This window comes from Mastigoproctus giganteus, chromosome 2 (genome assembly GCF_048544385.1).
Source record: "Mastigoproctus giganteus isolate SK-2022 chromosome 2, ASM4854438v1, whole genome shotgun sequence".
NCBI classification, from domain to species: Eukaryota; Metazoa; Arthropoda; class Arachnida; order Uropygi; family Thelyphonidae; genus Mastigoproctus; species Mastigoproctus giganteus.
This window is the reverse complement of record NC_143576.1, coordinates 96,096,110-96,110,882: the sequence shown is the minus strand read 5'-3', so window position 1 is coordinate 96,110,882 and position 14,773 is coordinate 96,096,110. Positions and strand designations below refer to the sequence as shown.

Genomic DNA, 14,773 nt, shown 5'->3' with positions numbered 1-14,773 from the left:
GAGGATCAAAGGCTGACACAAGTAATTATAGACCTGTGAGCTTAACTTCTGTTCCAGGAAAATTAATGGAGGCACTGGTTAAAGAAGCACTGCAAGATCATTTAGACAAGACTTCAGTTATAGCTCAGACACAGCATGGTTTTGTTAAGGGGAAGTCTTGCCTGACCAACTTGATTGGATACTATGATGCAGTCACAAAAGAACTGGATGCAGGGAATAACTTTGATATTATATACTTGGATCTTAGAAAGGCTTTTGATACTGTTGCACATGGAAGACTGCTACACAAATTGGAGCAGTGTGACATTGGAGGCAAATTACTGCTATGGATAAAGGGGTGGTTGAGGGGGAGAAGACAGAGTGGTAATCAATGGACACTGCTCATCGTGGACTGATGTTATTAGTGGAGTCCCTCAGTGTTGGGTCCATTATTGTTTTCTGTATTTATAAATGATATTGATGATGGTATATCGGGATTAATGTCCAAGTTTGCAGACGATACAAAGGTTGGCAGGGTTGTCAAGGACACTACTGACACTATGCTGCTGCAACAGGATCTGGAAAGGTTGAGCAGATGGGCTGAGAGGTGGCAAATGAAGTTTAACATTGACAAATGTAAAGTACTACACATGGGAAACAGCAACCCCAGAGCAACATATCAACTCTGTGGTACAACACTGACAGTGGTAGAGAATGAAAGGGACTTGGGGGTTGTTGTGCAGGCAGATATGAAGTTCTCTGAGCAGTGCAGACGGGCTGCAAGAGTAGCTCATGGAGTATTGTCAATGATATACAGGAATTTTTCCAGCAGGGATAAGGAGGTGATTATTCCATTGTATAAGGCGATGGTCAGGCCACACCTAGAGTACTGTATACAGGTCTGGAGGCCTCATTTCAAGAAGGATGTAGAGCTGCTGGAACGAGTACAGAGAAGGGCAACAAGATTAGTGAATGGAACAAAGGGGTGCTCTTACGAAGAACGGCTTAAGTTTTGCAAATTACAGTGTCTGGAGACTAGGCACCAGCGAGGTGATCTGATAGAGGTGTATAAAGCCTTGAATGGTTTAAGCATGCTCAATGCTGATGGGATTCTTCCTCTAGCTCAGAATAATCACATGAGAGGGCATAAATTCAAATTGAGGAAAGAGAGATGTAGGATAGACGTGCGGAAATTTGCCTTTAGCCAGCGGGTGGTTGGTTGGTGGAACAGACTTCCATCCCTTGTGGTGGAGGTTGATAGCCTAAATAAGTTTAAGGCTCAGCTGGACAGGTATTTTGAACGAACGGAGGGGTGAAGTGGAAGTGGGTTTTTTTTTTTTTTTTTTTTTTTGGCTGATGCTGCATAAGCTTGCTTTCTTGCATCAAATGCCTCTACTAATGCTAATGCTAAACATTGCACTGTTGGTCCATGTCATCTGGATTCAGTCTTGGATTTTATGTTTTGTAAATAACAGAATAATCTTGTCCCTTCCTATCTTGTCTGTCCTTTCTGTATACATTGTACTCCCCAAATTCAAATTCTGCACTCCTTATATCTGTGTGACACCACCTCTATCCCAATAATATCTGCCTTTTATGCCTTCACCAGCACTTAAAATTCATCTAAGTTAATTACTATACTCATAGTATTGGTGTTACATGCAAGTATATATGCACCTGTTCTTACTGTTAGTTACCCTAACACAGCCCATCTATGTACTTGTTTCATGATGACTCCCTCAACTTCTCAAAAAAAAACTGATGCCATTGCCTTGGTTTTCTTTGGAGGGATGGAAGATCTGCATTTCTACTGACTCATGTCATATCCATGGTCACAAACCTTACAAGGAAATTTTCTGGATCTGTTTGAAAAATAAACAAATAATCTCAACTTGACAACTGTTGTGCATTTTTGGTTTGCTGTCAACAACTTTGGGATCCATCTTGCTGACACCTTTTTCATAGTGAGAACCTCTATTATTATGTGGCACACATGTTCCAATTAGAAATCCTAGATGCTGGAAATGTACTGAACTGTTACCAGATCATTCACACTGTCAACACGTTTTGGAGTGATGGATGTTCCAGGTCTTCCACAGTGGGTTATCTTCCAGGCTCTCTTTCCTCCTCATTTAAATTCTGCTGCTTCCTTCTTTAAGGACATCCTCTCCCAATGTTGTAATCATATCCTCATGAATTGCCTTTGTCATTATTCCCTTTTTTCCCCAATTTGGATGACTGCACAGGGACTGATTTTGTTCATCTTCCTTCGTTCATACTTTTTTTTTTTTTAAACTTCAGGAACTGTAATTAAAAAAAAAATTTATTGAAACTGCATAAAACTTGGTGGGTTACTATTTGAAGTATTATACATTACGTGCAGAAATTTTTAACAGTGTACCAGCCAGTAACATTTCATACTGAGACCACAAACTAATCACCCATTGTATATACACTGAGTGATCATTGAATTATGACTATCCCTGTGAAAACTGAATGCAACCCATTGACCACGTGAGATACGAGAGTGCGCAGTTAGTCGACCTTCGTAGCATAGATAAGGTGTCAGTGGTTCAGTAGGTAGTAAAATTCCGAGCGTGATGGGTAAAATGAAGAATTTATCGGACTTTGATAAAGGACAGATTGTGGGTGCTCGAGAAGCTGGTGCCTCGATTTCCCAAATGGCTGAACTAGTGGAGTGTTCAAGAGCCGCCGCTGTTAAAGTTTACCTGGGCGGGCATCAAAATGGTTAAACAACGACCCGACAGCAAAACTGCAAAGGTCAGCAAAAGGTTGATGTTAGAGGTGAGCGCCGGGTCAGACGACTTGTACAGGCAAACAGGCGCAGCACTGTTCAAGAGTTGACTACCCAATACAACATGGACCAACCTGGAACAATATATGGCATGACCATGCGTCGCACGTATGGGCTATACCAGCAGATGACTTCTGCAGCATCCTCTCCTAACCAAGGTTCATCGGCGTAAAAGACTCGCCTGGTGCAACGAGCATGCAAGTTGGACGTTAGACTGGAAGAAGGTGTGCTGGTCGGATGGGTCTCGTTATTTACTCCACACCGTGGATGAACGTGTACGGATTTGGTGTCAACAACGTGAGGCTCTTGATCCATCATGTATGGTATCAAAAGTGCAGGATGGTGGAGGCAGTTGTATGGTGTGGGGCATGTTTCTCTGGCAGGAACTTGGACCCCTGGTGCATGTGGAACAACGTATCAATGGTCTCCGCCTATGGTCAACTGCTTGCTGGACTGTGTACACCCTGCTATGTTACTCTTTTTCCCGAATGGCGATGGTGTCTTCCAAGATGACAGTGCCCTGAGCCATCGGACACTTGTTGTGCAGAAATGGTTTGAAGAACACAGTTCTGACTTCCAGCATATCGGTTGCCCTCCAAACTCCCCTGATATCAATCCCACAGAGCACTATGAAAAGGCATATCAGCCGTCTGGATACACCAATTGCCTCCATACCTTCATTGCTAGCCACATTACAAACAGCTTGGTTGACCTTACCTCCCAAATGCTTCCAACATCTTGTTGAATCAATACCACATCAGATAGCTGCTGCATGGAGAGCAAAAGGAGGGCCTACGAAGTATTAGGTAGGTGGTCATAATTCAGTGATCACTCAGTGTATGTTGCTTTAAATTAATGTAAAAGAATTTTTTTATATTTTCACTTTCTTAGGTAATTTGTGTTAACAACTGAGCCTTAAAAATTACTATCCAGTTACTGATATGACTCAATTTTTATCTTTAATAGGACCTTTTTCAGTTTTAACTGGTGTATCTAATCTATTGCTTGTGCTGGAAACTGGAAAATCATCGTTTATGAGACATTTTGAAGCACAGTATAATGCTGATGGTAAACCTTTTCTTGAAGATTTCATCTAGGGTGTAATAAAATTTTTGTTTTTATATAATAATAAAATAGAGTTTATTTATATAGTAATTTACTATTATAGTGAGCAACTATTACAGGTATTGTGTAGCACAAGTTCTAATAGAAAATAATTTTTGGTTACAAAAGTGCAAATTTTTTTTCTGTTTCTGTATTCATAATTTTATTAAATTTTAGAAGTCAACAGAAAATGATTTTGGCAGAACAATCTTAATTTAACTGATCTCCTGCTGCTGGGCTTGATTTAATTTTGTCACATCTGGTTTGAACTCTGAAAAAATTTTTTCAGTTTGTGAGCTGTATTTGTTGAAAATTCAGTAGAATTGTGAAAGCTTTGTTAGACCTTGCTGGCCCTTGAAGTTGTCACAGACATTCTCTCAAATATGTCAGACAAGATGTACTTGCTACCTGAGAGTCTAAAACGCTGATGGAACTGATATTGGGGTGACATTCAAGTCAAGTGGACCCAATTTTGTTGTTGTTGTTGTTGTTGTTATTTGGTTTTTAGGAGCATTAGCAACTAAGGCCATATTGCTCCGGGGATATGCGGTGGTCATTGTCTAACCTTTCCGCATCCTCCGTATTTGGTGGTCACGGGCTCGAACCCCGGTCTAATCAAGAAGCATGTGCTACGCACTGCTGCTCCTGCCCACCTGGCTACGGAGGCGCCATGGACCCAATTTTGCCGAAGTCCGGACGGTCTCTGATATCCAAATCCTCTGCTTGCATCTTTGCAATGGTGGGACTGTTAGTAATCCTGGGTATAACCTCCATGTAAAAATACACTGTGGGTGACCACCCAGGTGTGACCAATGTAAGCAGGGGTCGAGGTGTGGCGCCCACACCACATGGAGGAATGTCGCCCCCCTCTGTGTTACCAGGCAATACTAGGTGGTAGATGACTTATCAACCAGTGCAGTACCATCACTTTGCTAATTGAAGGCTTGAAGTGGTGGAACCCATGTTTAGTCTTCAGAGCTAAGCTCCGGTCAACCCTTCACCATCTCTTCCATCATGCAGTACGTCTGGTGAGCTTTGAGGTTATGATTAACATCATGATGAGGTGCAATCTTCCTTACATTTTGAGGGTACAGCTCTAAAACGATGTTTGCAGGCCGGTCACTAGTTAGTACACCGGACTGAACCTATTGGTAACTCTTTAGGAGGTTTCCGGATCAGCTAGTGTATAATCTTGCTACCTCTACTCTAACAGGATTAGCATTAGTAGAGGCTTTTGATGCAAGAAAGCAAGCTTATGCAGCATCAGCCAAAAAATAAAATAAATAAATAAATAAATAAAAAAAAAATAACCACTTCCACTTCAGCCCTCTGTTTGTTCAAAATACCTGTCCAGCTGAGCCTTAAACTTATTTAGGCTATCAACTTCCACGACAAGGGATGGAAGTCTATTCCACCAAAAACCACCCGCTGGCTAAAGGCAAATTTCCTCACGTCTATCCTACAGCTGTCTTTTCTCAATTTGAATTTATGCCCTCTTAGGTGATTATTCTGAGCAAGAGGAAGAATCCCATCAGCATTGAGCATGCTTAAACCATTCAAGGCTTTATACACCTCTATCAGATCACCTCGCTTGGGCCTAGTCCCCAAACACTGTAATTTGCAAAACTTAAGCCTTGCTTCGTAAGACACCCCTTTGTTCCATTCACTAATCTTGTTGCCCTTTTCTGGACTCAGCATCTCTACATCCTTCTTGAAATGAGGCCTCCAGACCTGTATACAGTACCCTAGGTGTGGCCTGACCATTGCATTATACAAGGGAATAATCACCTCCTTATCCCTGCTAGAAAAATTCCTATAAATCATCAACAATACACCATGAGCTACTCTTGCAGCCCGTCTGCACTGCTCAGAAAACTTCATATCTGCCTGCACAACCACCCCCAGGTCCCTTTCATTCTCTACCACTGTCAGTGTAGTACCACAGAGTTGATACGTTGCTCTGGGGTTGCTGTTTCCCATATGTAGTACTTTACATTTGTCAATGTTAAATTTCATTTGCCACCTCTCAGCCCATCGGCTCAACCTTTCCAGATCCTGTTGCAGTAGCATAGTGTCAGTAGTGTCCTTGACAATCCTGCCAACCTTCGTATCGTCTGCAAACTTGGACATTAAGCTTGATATACCATCATCAATATCATTTATAAATACAGAAAACAATAATGGACCCAATACTGAACCCTGAGGGACTCCACTAATAACATTAGTCCACGATGAGCAGTGTCCATTGATTACCACTCTGTCTTCTCCCCCTCAACCACCCCTTTATACATAGCAGCAATTTGCCTCCAATGCCACAGTGCTCCAATTTGAGCAGCAGTCTTCCATGTGCAACAGTATCAAAAGCTTTTCTAAGATCCAAGTATATAATATCAGAGTTATTCCCTGCATCCAGTTCTTTTGTGACTGCATCATAGTATCCAATCAAATTGGTCAGGCAAGACTTCCCCTTAACAAAACCATGATGTGTCTGAGCTATAACTGAAGTCTTGTCTAGATGATCCTGCAGTGCTTCTTTAACCAGTGCCTCCATTAATTTTCCAGGAACAGAAGAAACTCACAGAAGTTAAACTCACAGGTCTATAATTACTTGTGTCGCCCTTTGATCCTCCTTTGTGAATTGGGGTCACATTTGCACATCTCCAGTCCATGGGTACTTCCCCTGAGTCCAAGGAAGCTCTCATAATTATGGCTAAGAGTTTGCTTACTTCCTTTGCTGCCTCCTTTAATATAACTGGATAGATCCCATCCACCCCAGGTGCCTTTCTTGTATTTATCTTCAACAATTTCTCCTCCACTTTACTCTCAGTTATTACAAGATTCTCTAGCTTACTGCCAGAGTTGAACACACCTCTGGCATTCCCCTCGCTGAATAACTCCTCATGTGTGAATGTCGATGCAAAATATTCATTCAGTTTGTTAGCTACCTGAGCAGGATCATCAACAGTTGACCCATCGATATCAAGTGGACCAATCTGATTCATCCCCTTCCTTCTAGAGTTTACATAAGTAAAGAACTCTTTGCTGTTTTTCTTTGCATCCCTTGCCAAAGATTTCTCGTAATCTGCCTTCGCCTGCCTAACCTCCTTTGTAACTTGGTTACAGATCAACTTGTATCTATCATAGGCTTCTGTGTCACATGTTAATTTGTATGTATCCCATGCATTTTTCTTCTCTGCCATATGTCTCATTAGCTCATCTGACATCCACTTAGGCCTAAACCTTGAACAATATTTCTTAGTCGGTATGTAAAGCCTAGTAGCTTCCAAGATAAGTTCTTTGAATGCTTCCCATTTTGAATTTGCTGTTGGTAACATCATCAGTTGGTTCCACTGTATAGAATTTAAATATTGTCTCAGTCCATCGTAGTCGCCTTTACGAAAGCAATAACCCTTCCCTTTACCCCTAATGGTAGTTACCTCTTTGAGTAAATCCCACTTCAGCACACTGTGATCACTGCCACCTAACGGTTCATTTACCTGCAGATTCTTAATGCATGAAGAATCACTACTGATAATCAAATGAAGAGTATTACTCCCTCTAGTTGGCTCCTGAACATGCTGATGTAGAAAACAATCATCCAATAAATCCACAAAAGCCTTGCTAGTGTGTGAGTGACCAGCCCTCAAATTCCAGTCAATATCTGGGAATTAAAATCCCCCTTTATAAGACTCTCTGATTTACTTGCCCACTCTATTTCCCTGTACAGTTTCTTATTATACTCATCAGAGTCATTAGGCCTATAGCACACTCCTACTCTCAATTTTGATCTCCCAATGCTTATGTCACACCAAACTGACTCGTCACTGCACTGTCCAGCGATGTCGACTGGCTTCACTTCCTTGGATTTTATGTGTTTCTTAACTAATAGCATAACCCCTCCTCCCTTCCTATCCTTTCTGTAGACATTGTACTCCCCAAATTCCAGTTCTGCATTCCTTATATCTGTGTGACACCACGTCTCTGAAATCCCCACAATATCTGCCTTTGATGTTTTGAGTAATACCTCAAATTCATCAAATTTATTTACTAAACTCCTAGCATTGGGGTACACACAAGTATACATGCACCTGTTCTTTTTCTTAGCTACCCTAACACAACCTATGGGTTTATTTGTATCCCAATGATTCCCAGCAGTCTCTGAAATATTCTGCATCTTATTTTTCAGGCTGCAGCTCATTCCAATAGAAGCAGTGCAAGAATCACTTTCACCTCTGCCAGTGACTACTGTTAATGTATTAGTCCTTGTATCCCCCCCAATCTAGCAGTTTTCCGACCCATCTAACACTGCCTCGATAGCATCAGCAAACATTCTTGCACCCTTTCTATTTAAGTGTATCCCATCCCTGTAGAAGCAGTCTCTCCTGTTAACAAGTACAGACCAGGCGGGAAAAATATTCTACCCCTTGAGCCTTGCACAATCTTTCCAGGGCCGAATTGATTGACAGGGCTCTCATCATATACTCCCTCCTATCGTGTCTGCGTAGAATTGCAGACACTTTCAAATTCAATCCTAAATCATGGCCTTTTTTCAACAGTGACCTGTTAGTGACTGGAGGTAGTCAGAGTAGTGTGTATGTGGGTGAGCATTGTCAAGACCACGTTATGGCAAGATCTGGGTATATTCTTACCACGTGTATGCCATATCCAAAAATTTCATTACTTCCTACAGCATGTCCCACCCACTTTTTCTTACTATTGAATACACCACGAATTGTCAAACTAATAGAGTAAGCTTATCTGCCAAAAGATCTAAACCTCCCAAACACTTCCTAGTTCATTTCACAAATATACGTGGTCTCAATTCTAATCTCGATGTCCATTTCCACTTGCAGTCTGCCAAACCCCATGTACTTTTTCTGACAGTATCTCAGTTATCAGTTGATTCAACTACTGCTCATCTCAGTTGCCCATACTATTCCCTGTATGATTCTTTTTTTTCTCAAAGGTGGTACTTGTGCGTATGTCAGTTTCGATATTCCCTGTCAGAGACTTGGTAATTTGGAATCTCTCCTTTTTGATCTTCTCTGGCTTAAAATCTCTCTACCTCCTTCTGTCAAATTCATCTGTTGTCTCTACCATTCTCCCAACTCCACTAACCACTTGTGGAGTGCTTTGACTTTCTCTCTTTGCAACTTGACTTTCTCCAGTCCAACTTTCCTAACAGTGAGGTAATTTTCCTTGGTGATTTTAATGTTCACAACACCAGCTGCCTTCCGTTTTCTAGTTACACTGACCCAGCCGGTCGACATGCTGAGGCTTTTGCAATTTCTAGTGACCTCGCACAGATCGTTCATTTATCTACCAGAATACTGGAAAACCCTAACCATACAGCCAACACGCTTGATTTTTTTCTCACAAACAACTCTTCTAAGTACATGATCAAAGTGAATGGTCCGTTAGGCACCTCAGATCACAACTTTGGTGATCTGAGGTGCCTTCTTCTTTTCCTTGGTCGGATTACTGTTTCAAAACTTCTGATGTCAACGTTTGCTCAGATTATGTGAGTGAAATTATTCTTGTAGGAATGGAATCCTTTATTCCACACTCCACTTTAAAATCTCTTCCTTTATCTAAACCTGTCTGATCAACGATCGTCAGTATGGATTCCATCAATGTTGATGCACTGGTGATATTCTGCCTTACGTTACCCATTTATGGACAAATTCAATGGAAAAGTTCAGTGAAACACATGCAGTTGCTCTTGACATCTCATGACAATCTCAAAGGCTTTTGATTGTGTATGGCATAAAAATCTTCTGAATTAGCTTCCATCTTATGGTTTGCCAACTATTTTTTGTAATTGATTATCCAGTTTTCTCTCTGATCACTCAAAACTTCCAAACTCAGTCTTGTCTTATATCTCGCAAAAAGATTCTTCTGCTGCTATGCTTATCTTTGGTGACACTCCGATCTCTTGGCAGAAGCACATTACAAATGTTGCTTTCTCTGCATCTAAAAAACTTGGTTTTCCCTTTCACTCTCAGCGTTACTTTTCTTCCAAACAACTGTTCACCCTGTACAAATCGCAAATGTGCCCTAGCATGGAATATTGTTCTCCCATCTGGGGTGGTGCTTCCTGGGGTGGTTCTACCATCACTCACTGAGGGTGATGGTAGATGGCTCTCTCTCTCTTCTAACTTCGCCACTAATGCTGGTGTCCCCAAGGTTCAGTTCTCTTCCCCCCCCTCTTTTCCTCTTGTATATTAATGACCTTCCATTGACTGTAAATCCTATCCATAGTTTTGCCGATGATAGCACATTGCATTCCATTTTGAGAAACCTTGCCCTGCTCAGTCAGATTCAACTTCTCGAATATCTGCTACCAATTACTTAAATGCTGATCTCGGGGTAATTCTCCAGTGGGACAAAGACAACTTAGTTGATTTCAATCCTTCCAAACTCAGTCTTGTCTTATATCTCGCAAAAAGATTATTCTGCTGCTATGCTTATCTTTGGTGACACTCCGATCTCTTGGCACAAGCACATTACAAATGTTGCTTTCTCTGCATCTAAAAAACTTGGTTTTCTCTTTCACTCTCAGCGTTACTTTTCTTCCAAACAACTGTTCACCCTGTACAAATCGCAAATGTGCCCTAGCATGGAATATTGTTCCCACATCTGGGGTGGTGCTTCCAAAACCTCTCTCAGGCTTCTAGGATTCCATTCAGAATAGGGCAGTTAGGTTAATTAATGACTCCTCTCTAACAGTCTCTCCACTTGCTGTCTCATAGATGTACTGTTTCTGCTGCATGCCTTTTCTTTTTCTGCAGATACTTCCATGGGCACTGTGCTTCTATAATTCCTTCTCTCTCTTTCAAAACAGTCCGAACACATGCCAACACCAGCGAACATCAATTTACTGTCCAACTCCAAACTCACTGAACCAACTTTTCATCTTCTTCACTTATTCATTCAGCTGCCGTTTTCTGGAACAACTTTCCTCCATATGTATTTCCTGTTAATTACAGTCTACAGTAGTTCAAGTCTAATGTCAACAAATATCTTCTTTCATCTTCTCAACCTCCAACCCAAGCATGGTAATAAGTACTATTGGTTCTAATACCTCTCTTGTTTAGGGTTTTCATAAAAAAAAAAAAAAAAAAAAAAAGACATTTGTTTGTCTTGTATACATGCTAGTTTTAAGAAGGTTTTTTGGTATCTTTTGTTACATTCAAAAGGTATGGGGTGCTACCCAAAAGTTCTCAATGTATTTATAAAATAAATTAGAATCGCCCTGAACCTTGTTTGCCACGTCACCTTTGGAGTAGTCCCTTTGAGAGTGTAAATACTGATCCCAGCACTTTTCCCACGACCTGAATGCATCCTGAATGTCCTTCATCGTAGTGTTCAGCACCGACTGCAGTTTGGTTTGGATATCTTCTACGCTGTCAAATCTTCGACCCTTCAGCTTGATTTTCATTTTTGGGAAGAGGAAGAAGTTGCAGGGGGCTAAGACTGGATAATAAGGGCGGGGACGATTGTCATGTTGTATGCCAAAATTGCACCACAGTGAGAGATGTATGGGTCCATGTGTTGTCATGATGAAGGACCAAGTTCTTCGTGTGCCGCTTTTCTTCCTGATAGTCTCTTTACTGCCTCAGGACATCACAGTAGAACTTTGCATTGACGTTCTGGCCAAGAGGGACAAATTCCTTATTGATAATCCCATTAGTGTCCAAAAGCAGATCAGCATGGACTTCACATTGCTCCTCACTTGTTGGTTTCTTTGGTCATGGCAAAGATGGTCTCTTCCAATGATGATTGTTGCTTGGTTTCTGGGTCATGCCCATATACCCAACTCTCATCACCAGTGACAACCTTAAAAAGGAAAATCTCTGCTAACTTCCATGCGATTCTGCTTTTGGTCTTCACTCAGTAACCGTGGCACGAACTTGGCAACAATCCTTCTCATGTTCCACTCGTCTGACAAAATCTCCTGACACGTTCTGTATGATAGTCTTACAATGCCACAAATTTCGTGGATGGTTTGCCTGTTGTTTTCACGGATTGCCACCCGAACTTTTGTGAAATTTTCCGGGGTGATGCTTAATGATGGATGCCCAGAGCAATTGTCATCAACCGACATTCGACTGTTTTTAAAATGGTTTAACCAGTAGTAGACCTGCGTCTGGCCTAAAGCATTGTCACCAAAAGCTTGTTTCAACTTCATATGGGTTTCTGCTGCTTCATCGTTAAGAAGGAAACAAAACTTGATGCAAGCACATTGCTCAATCAATCAGCCATTGCAACACTCACAAACTATGCAAAACACACTGCCAAAGAACTGCAAATAAATATTCAATGACTATCCAGCCCGATGCCATGTGGCACACTGATTCACAAAGGATGCATGCAGTTTTACCTAGTGCCACAAGTCTGTACTAGGTGTAGTTCTCGCACATAATTCAAATTTCGGGAATATTTGGGTAGTACTTCGTTTATCATGCATCCTCAGGTTTTTTAGAACTTAATGGTGCAAACTTGAACTATTGGTACTTATGTATTTAGTTCCAAGAAGTATTCTTAGTTTGTTTCCCATTTTATTCTTCATCCTAGTAGTTGTTCCTAGATACACTGACCGAAACTACACTTCATTTTACTGAAAACTTTTTTGTTGTAAACTGAAACAGTGATTCTTTTTAAATTGCTACTTAAAGTTCCCTTGAAATTTTGCCATTCTTTATCTAAAGTTTGATTAGTATCAAACACTTTATGCTGAAATGCTCTTCTGTAATTAAGAGGGTATGACTCAAGTAGAATTCTGGTAGCCATCTTTTACCATTGTAAGTTTTGCCTTTCTCTCCTTGTTTTATTTCTTGCTGTACTATTTTAATGTGTTAGTTATCAGTTCTATTTTCTTTATCAGTTTCTATCTGTAATTTTTAAGATTTAAGGGGGTTTTTTTTTCCCTTTTTTTTTTTCCTTCAAATAGCCTAAGTCACATGCATATTTAGTCTTAAATTTTTCTCCACGTCTTTACTAGATTTTGCTTCTCAACTAGTGAGTTTCTTCTATCTAGTTCTAAAAGCAATTACTGCCCTTCTTTGCACTATATTTTACTGCTAGAGTAAATTAATATACAATTATTGTTTTTCTGTAGCTCTTCTATATTCATCTTCTTTAAGTCAGGTTACCTCCACTTGAAGTGGAGCGGAGAACCTAACCTTTTTTCTTTAGAATCACAGTCATATTTAGAAATACATTCATTAAAAAATCAAACAACGTTTTATTTTCCTTTCAAATTTCTTCCATCTTTAAAAGATTCATCACTATTATTACCTGTTTACCGTTCATCACATAACTATTGTGCACTGTTCTTTACTCATAAATACACATAATGCCAACCAATGACTACACAGTAGCTTGTCATCTGTCGCGCTCCCCACCAATCATTTCATCATTTGCCACACCTACCTGTCAATCAATATATTCTTCTCGATTTTGGCTCCAGACCGATAATACCTACCATCTGTTTACCGAGCGAGCAGCGCTAGAGTCCGGTGTCTGGAAACTAATTTTCCACACAAGTTATCCAACTTTTCTCATCGTTCTAGTGTTGGCTTTCGTTACCTTAGCCCAATTGCCTAGATGTGACTTTATTGGAGTGATAGTTTTAGGTGTGCTTCTCAGATGATTGTTCCTTGAAATAGGAAAAGTGTTTTGAGTTACTTCTCATTGGTTAATGTTCAGAGTAGTGAGAGACAGTAAAGGTATGCAGATATACATTGATCTGACTTGCTGTAACTGTATGCAGTTAGAATAAGTCTGATTTTAATTTGTGATCATTCAGTTACTGAAAAAATTGTTGTGTTTTTTTTTTTTTTTTTTTTTGAAAACACTGAATGATTACCTGCGGTTGGATGAAAATTGATGGTACTGCCTAGGAGGAATTTAAAGCTGAAATCTTTATTGTTAGTCAAGCGTGATAAACACCTAACCTTTTTAAATCTGAGAATGCTGTGTTTTAAAGGAGTTTTCTAACTAGGAAAATTTGTAACATGAGAAATTTTGGTCAAGAATTTTAGGTCTTGTTATTTCTCTGATGGGATTGGTAAAAGCAAGATGCCAATTTTGCAGTGCTGCATGCCAGGCTGATAAGGGATTTTTTTTTTTTTTTTTTAAATTTTTGGCATAATTATTGAAGAGATCAATTTTTGGAAATTTGGCTGTCCCAATTGTGGTCACATAGTTTACTAAGGGGAGAAAAAAATTCATTCCAGATGTTTCTGCTGATCAAGTTAACTTATTGATTTGGTAATGTTCGTGGTGATTTTGGATTATTTCTTGATTCAAATTTTTTTTCATTCTATGTTAATCAGATAAAGCTTAAATTATTTACAAAATGTGTTAATTCCCTCTTCAAATACTTAACCACTTAACTCTTCCTCCATGTTATACTGTGTTGAAGCCATATCACTGGTGAAATTCAAATTACAAGGATTATTCTTAGTTGGGGTTGCATTTCCAAATCACTAAAAGAGGACAATTTCCAAGAATTGGGTTAAAAAAAGTTTGGGTTAAAAAAAAAAGAATACAGTTGTGCCCCCGTATCCGCTGGTTCAGTTACCCACGGTTAACCACGGGAAAAAAAAAAAAAACGAAAAACTTAACACGTACTATACTCGCGTGTCCAATACGATGCTTGCCTTTATTTTTTACAATGTCTCGTATGGTTTGGTTATGTTATGTTATGTTATGTTATTTGTTTGTTTGTTATTTGGTTTTTAGTAGCATTAGCAACTAAGGCCATATGGTTTGGTCACCAACATTATAAGGGTTCTTTGGAGATTTAATGGATGCAACATATTCAAACTTTTGAATAATTTTCAAGTTTTTGTTTAATTGAAAGCACAA

At 40.0% G+C, this 14,773-nt stretch overlaps 1 protein-coding gene across 4 annotated transcripts in view; it reads left to right on the top strand.

Moving 5' to 3' along the window:
* LOC150089441 (cubilin-like) overlaps nucleotides 1-14,773 on the top strand; it is a 321,441-nt gene that overhangs the window by 15,141 nt on the left and 291,527 nt on the right. For all 4 annotated transcript variants that reach the window (XR_016548045.1, XM_090389480.1, XM_090389481.1 and 1 more), the window contains exon 3: nucleotides 3,761-3,862. Coding sequence is in view for 3 of the 4 variants with exons in the window: in XM_090389480.1 (XP_090245606.1) it covers nucleotides 3,761-3,862 (102 nt within the window). In the remaining variant the exon portion in view is untranslated. The remainder of the gene's footprint in view (nucleotides 1-3,760; nucleotides 3,863-14,773) is intronic.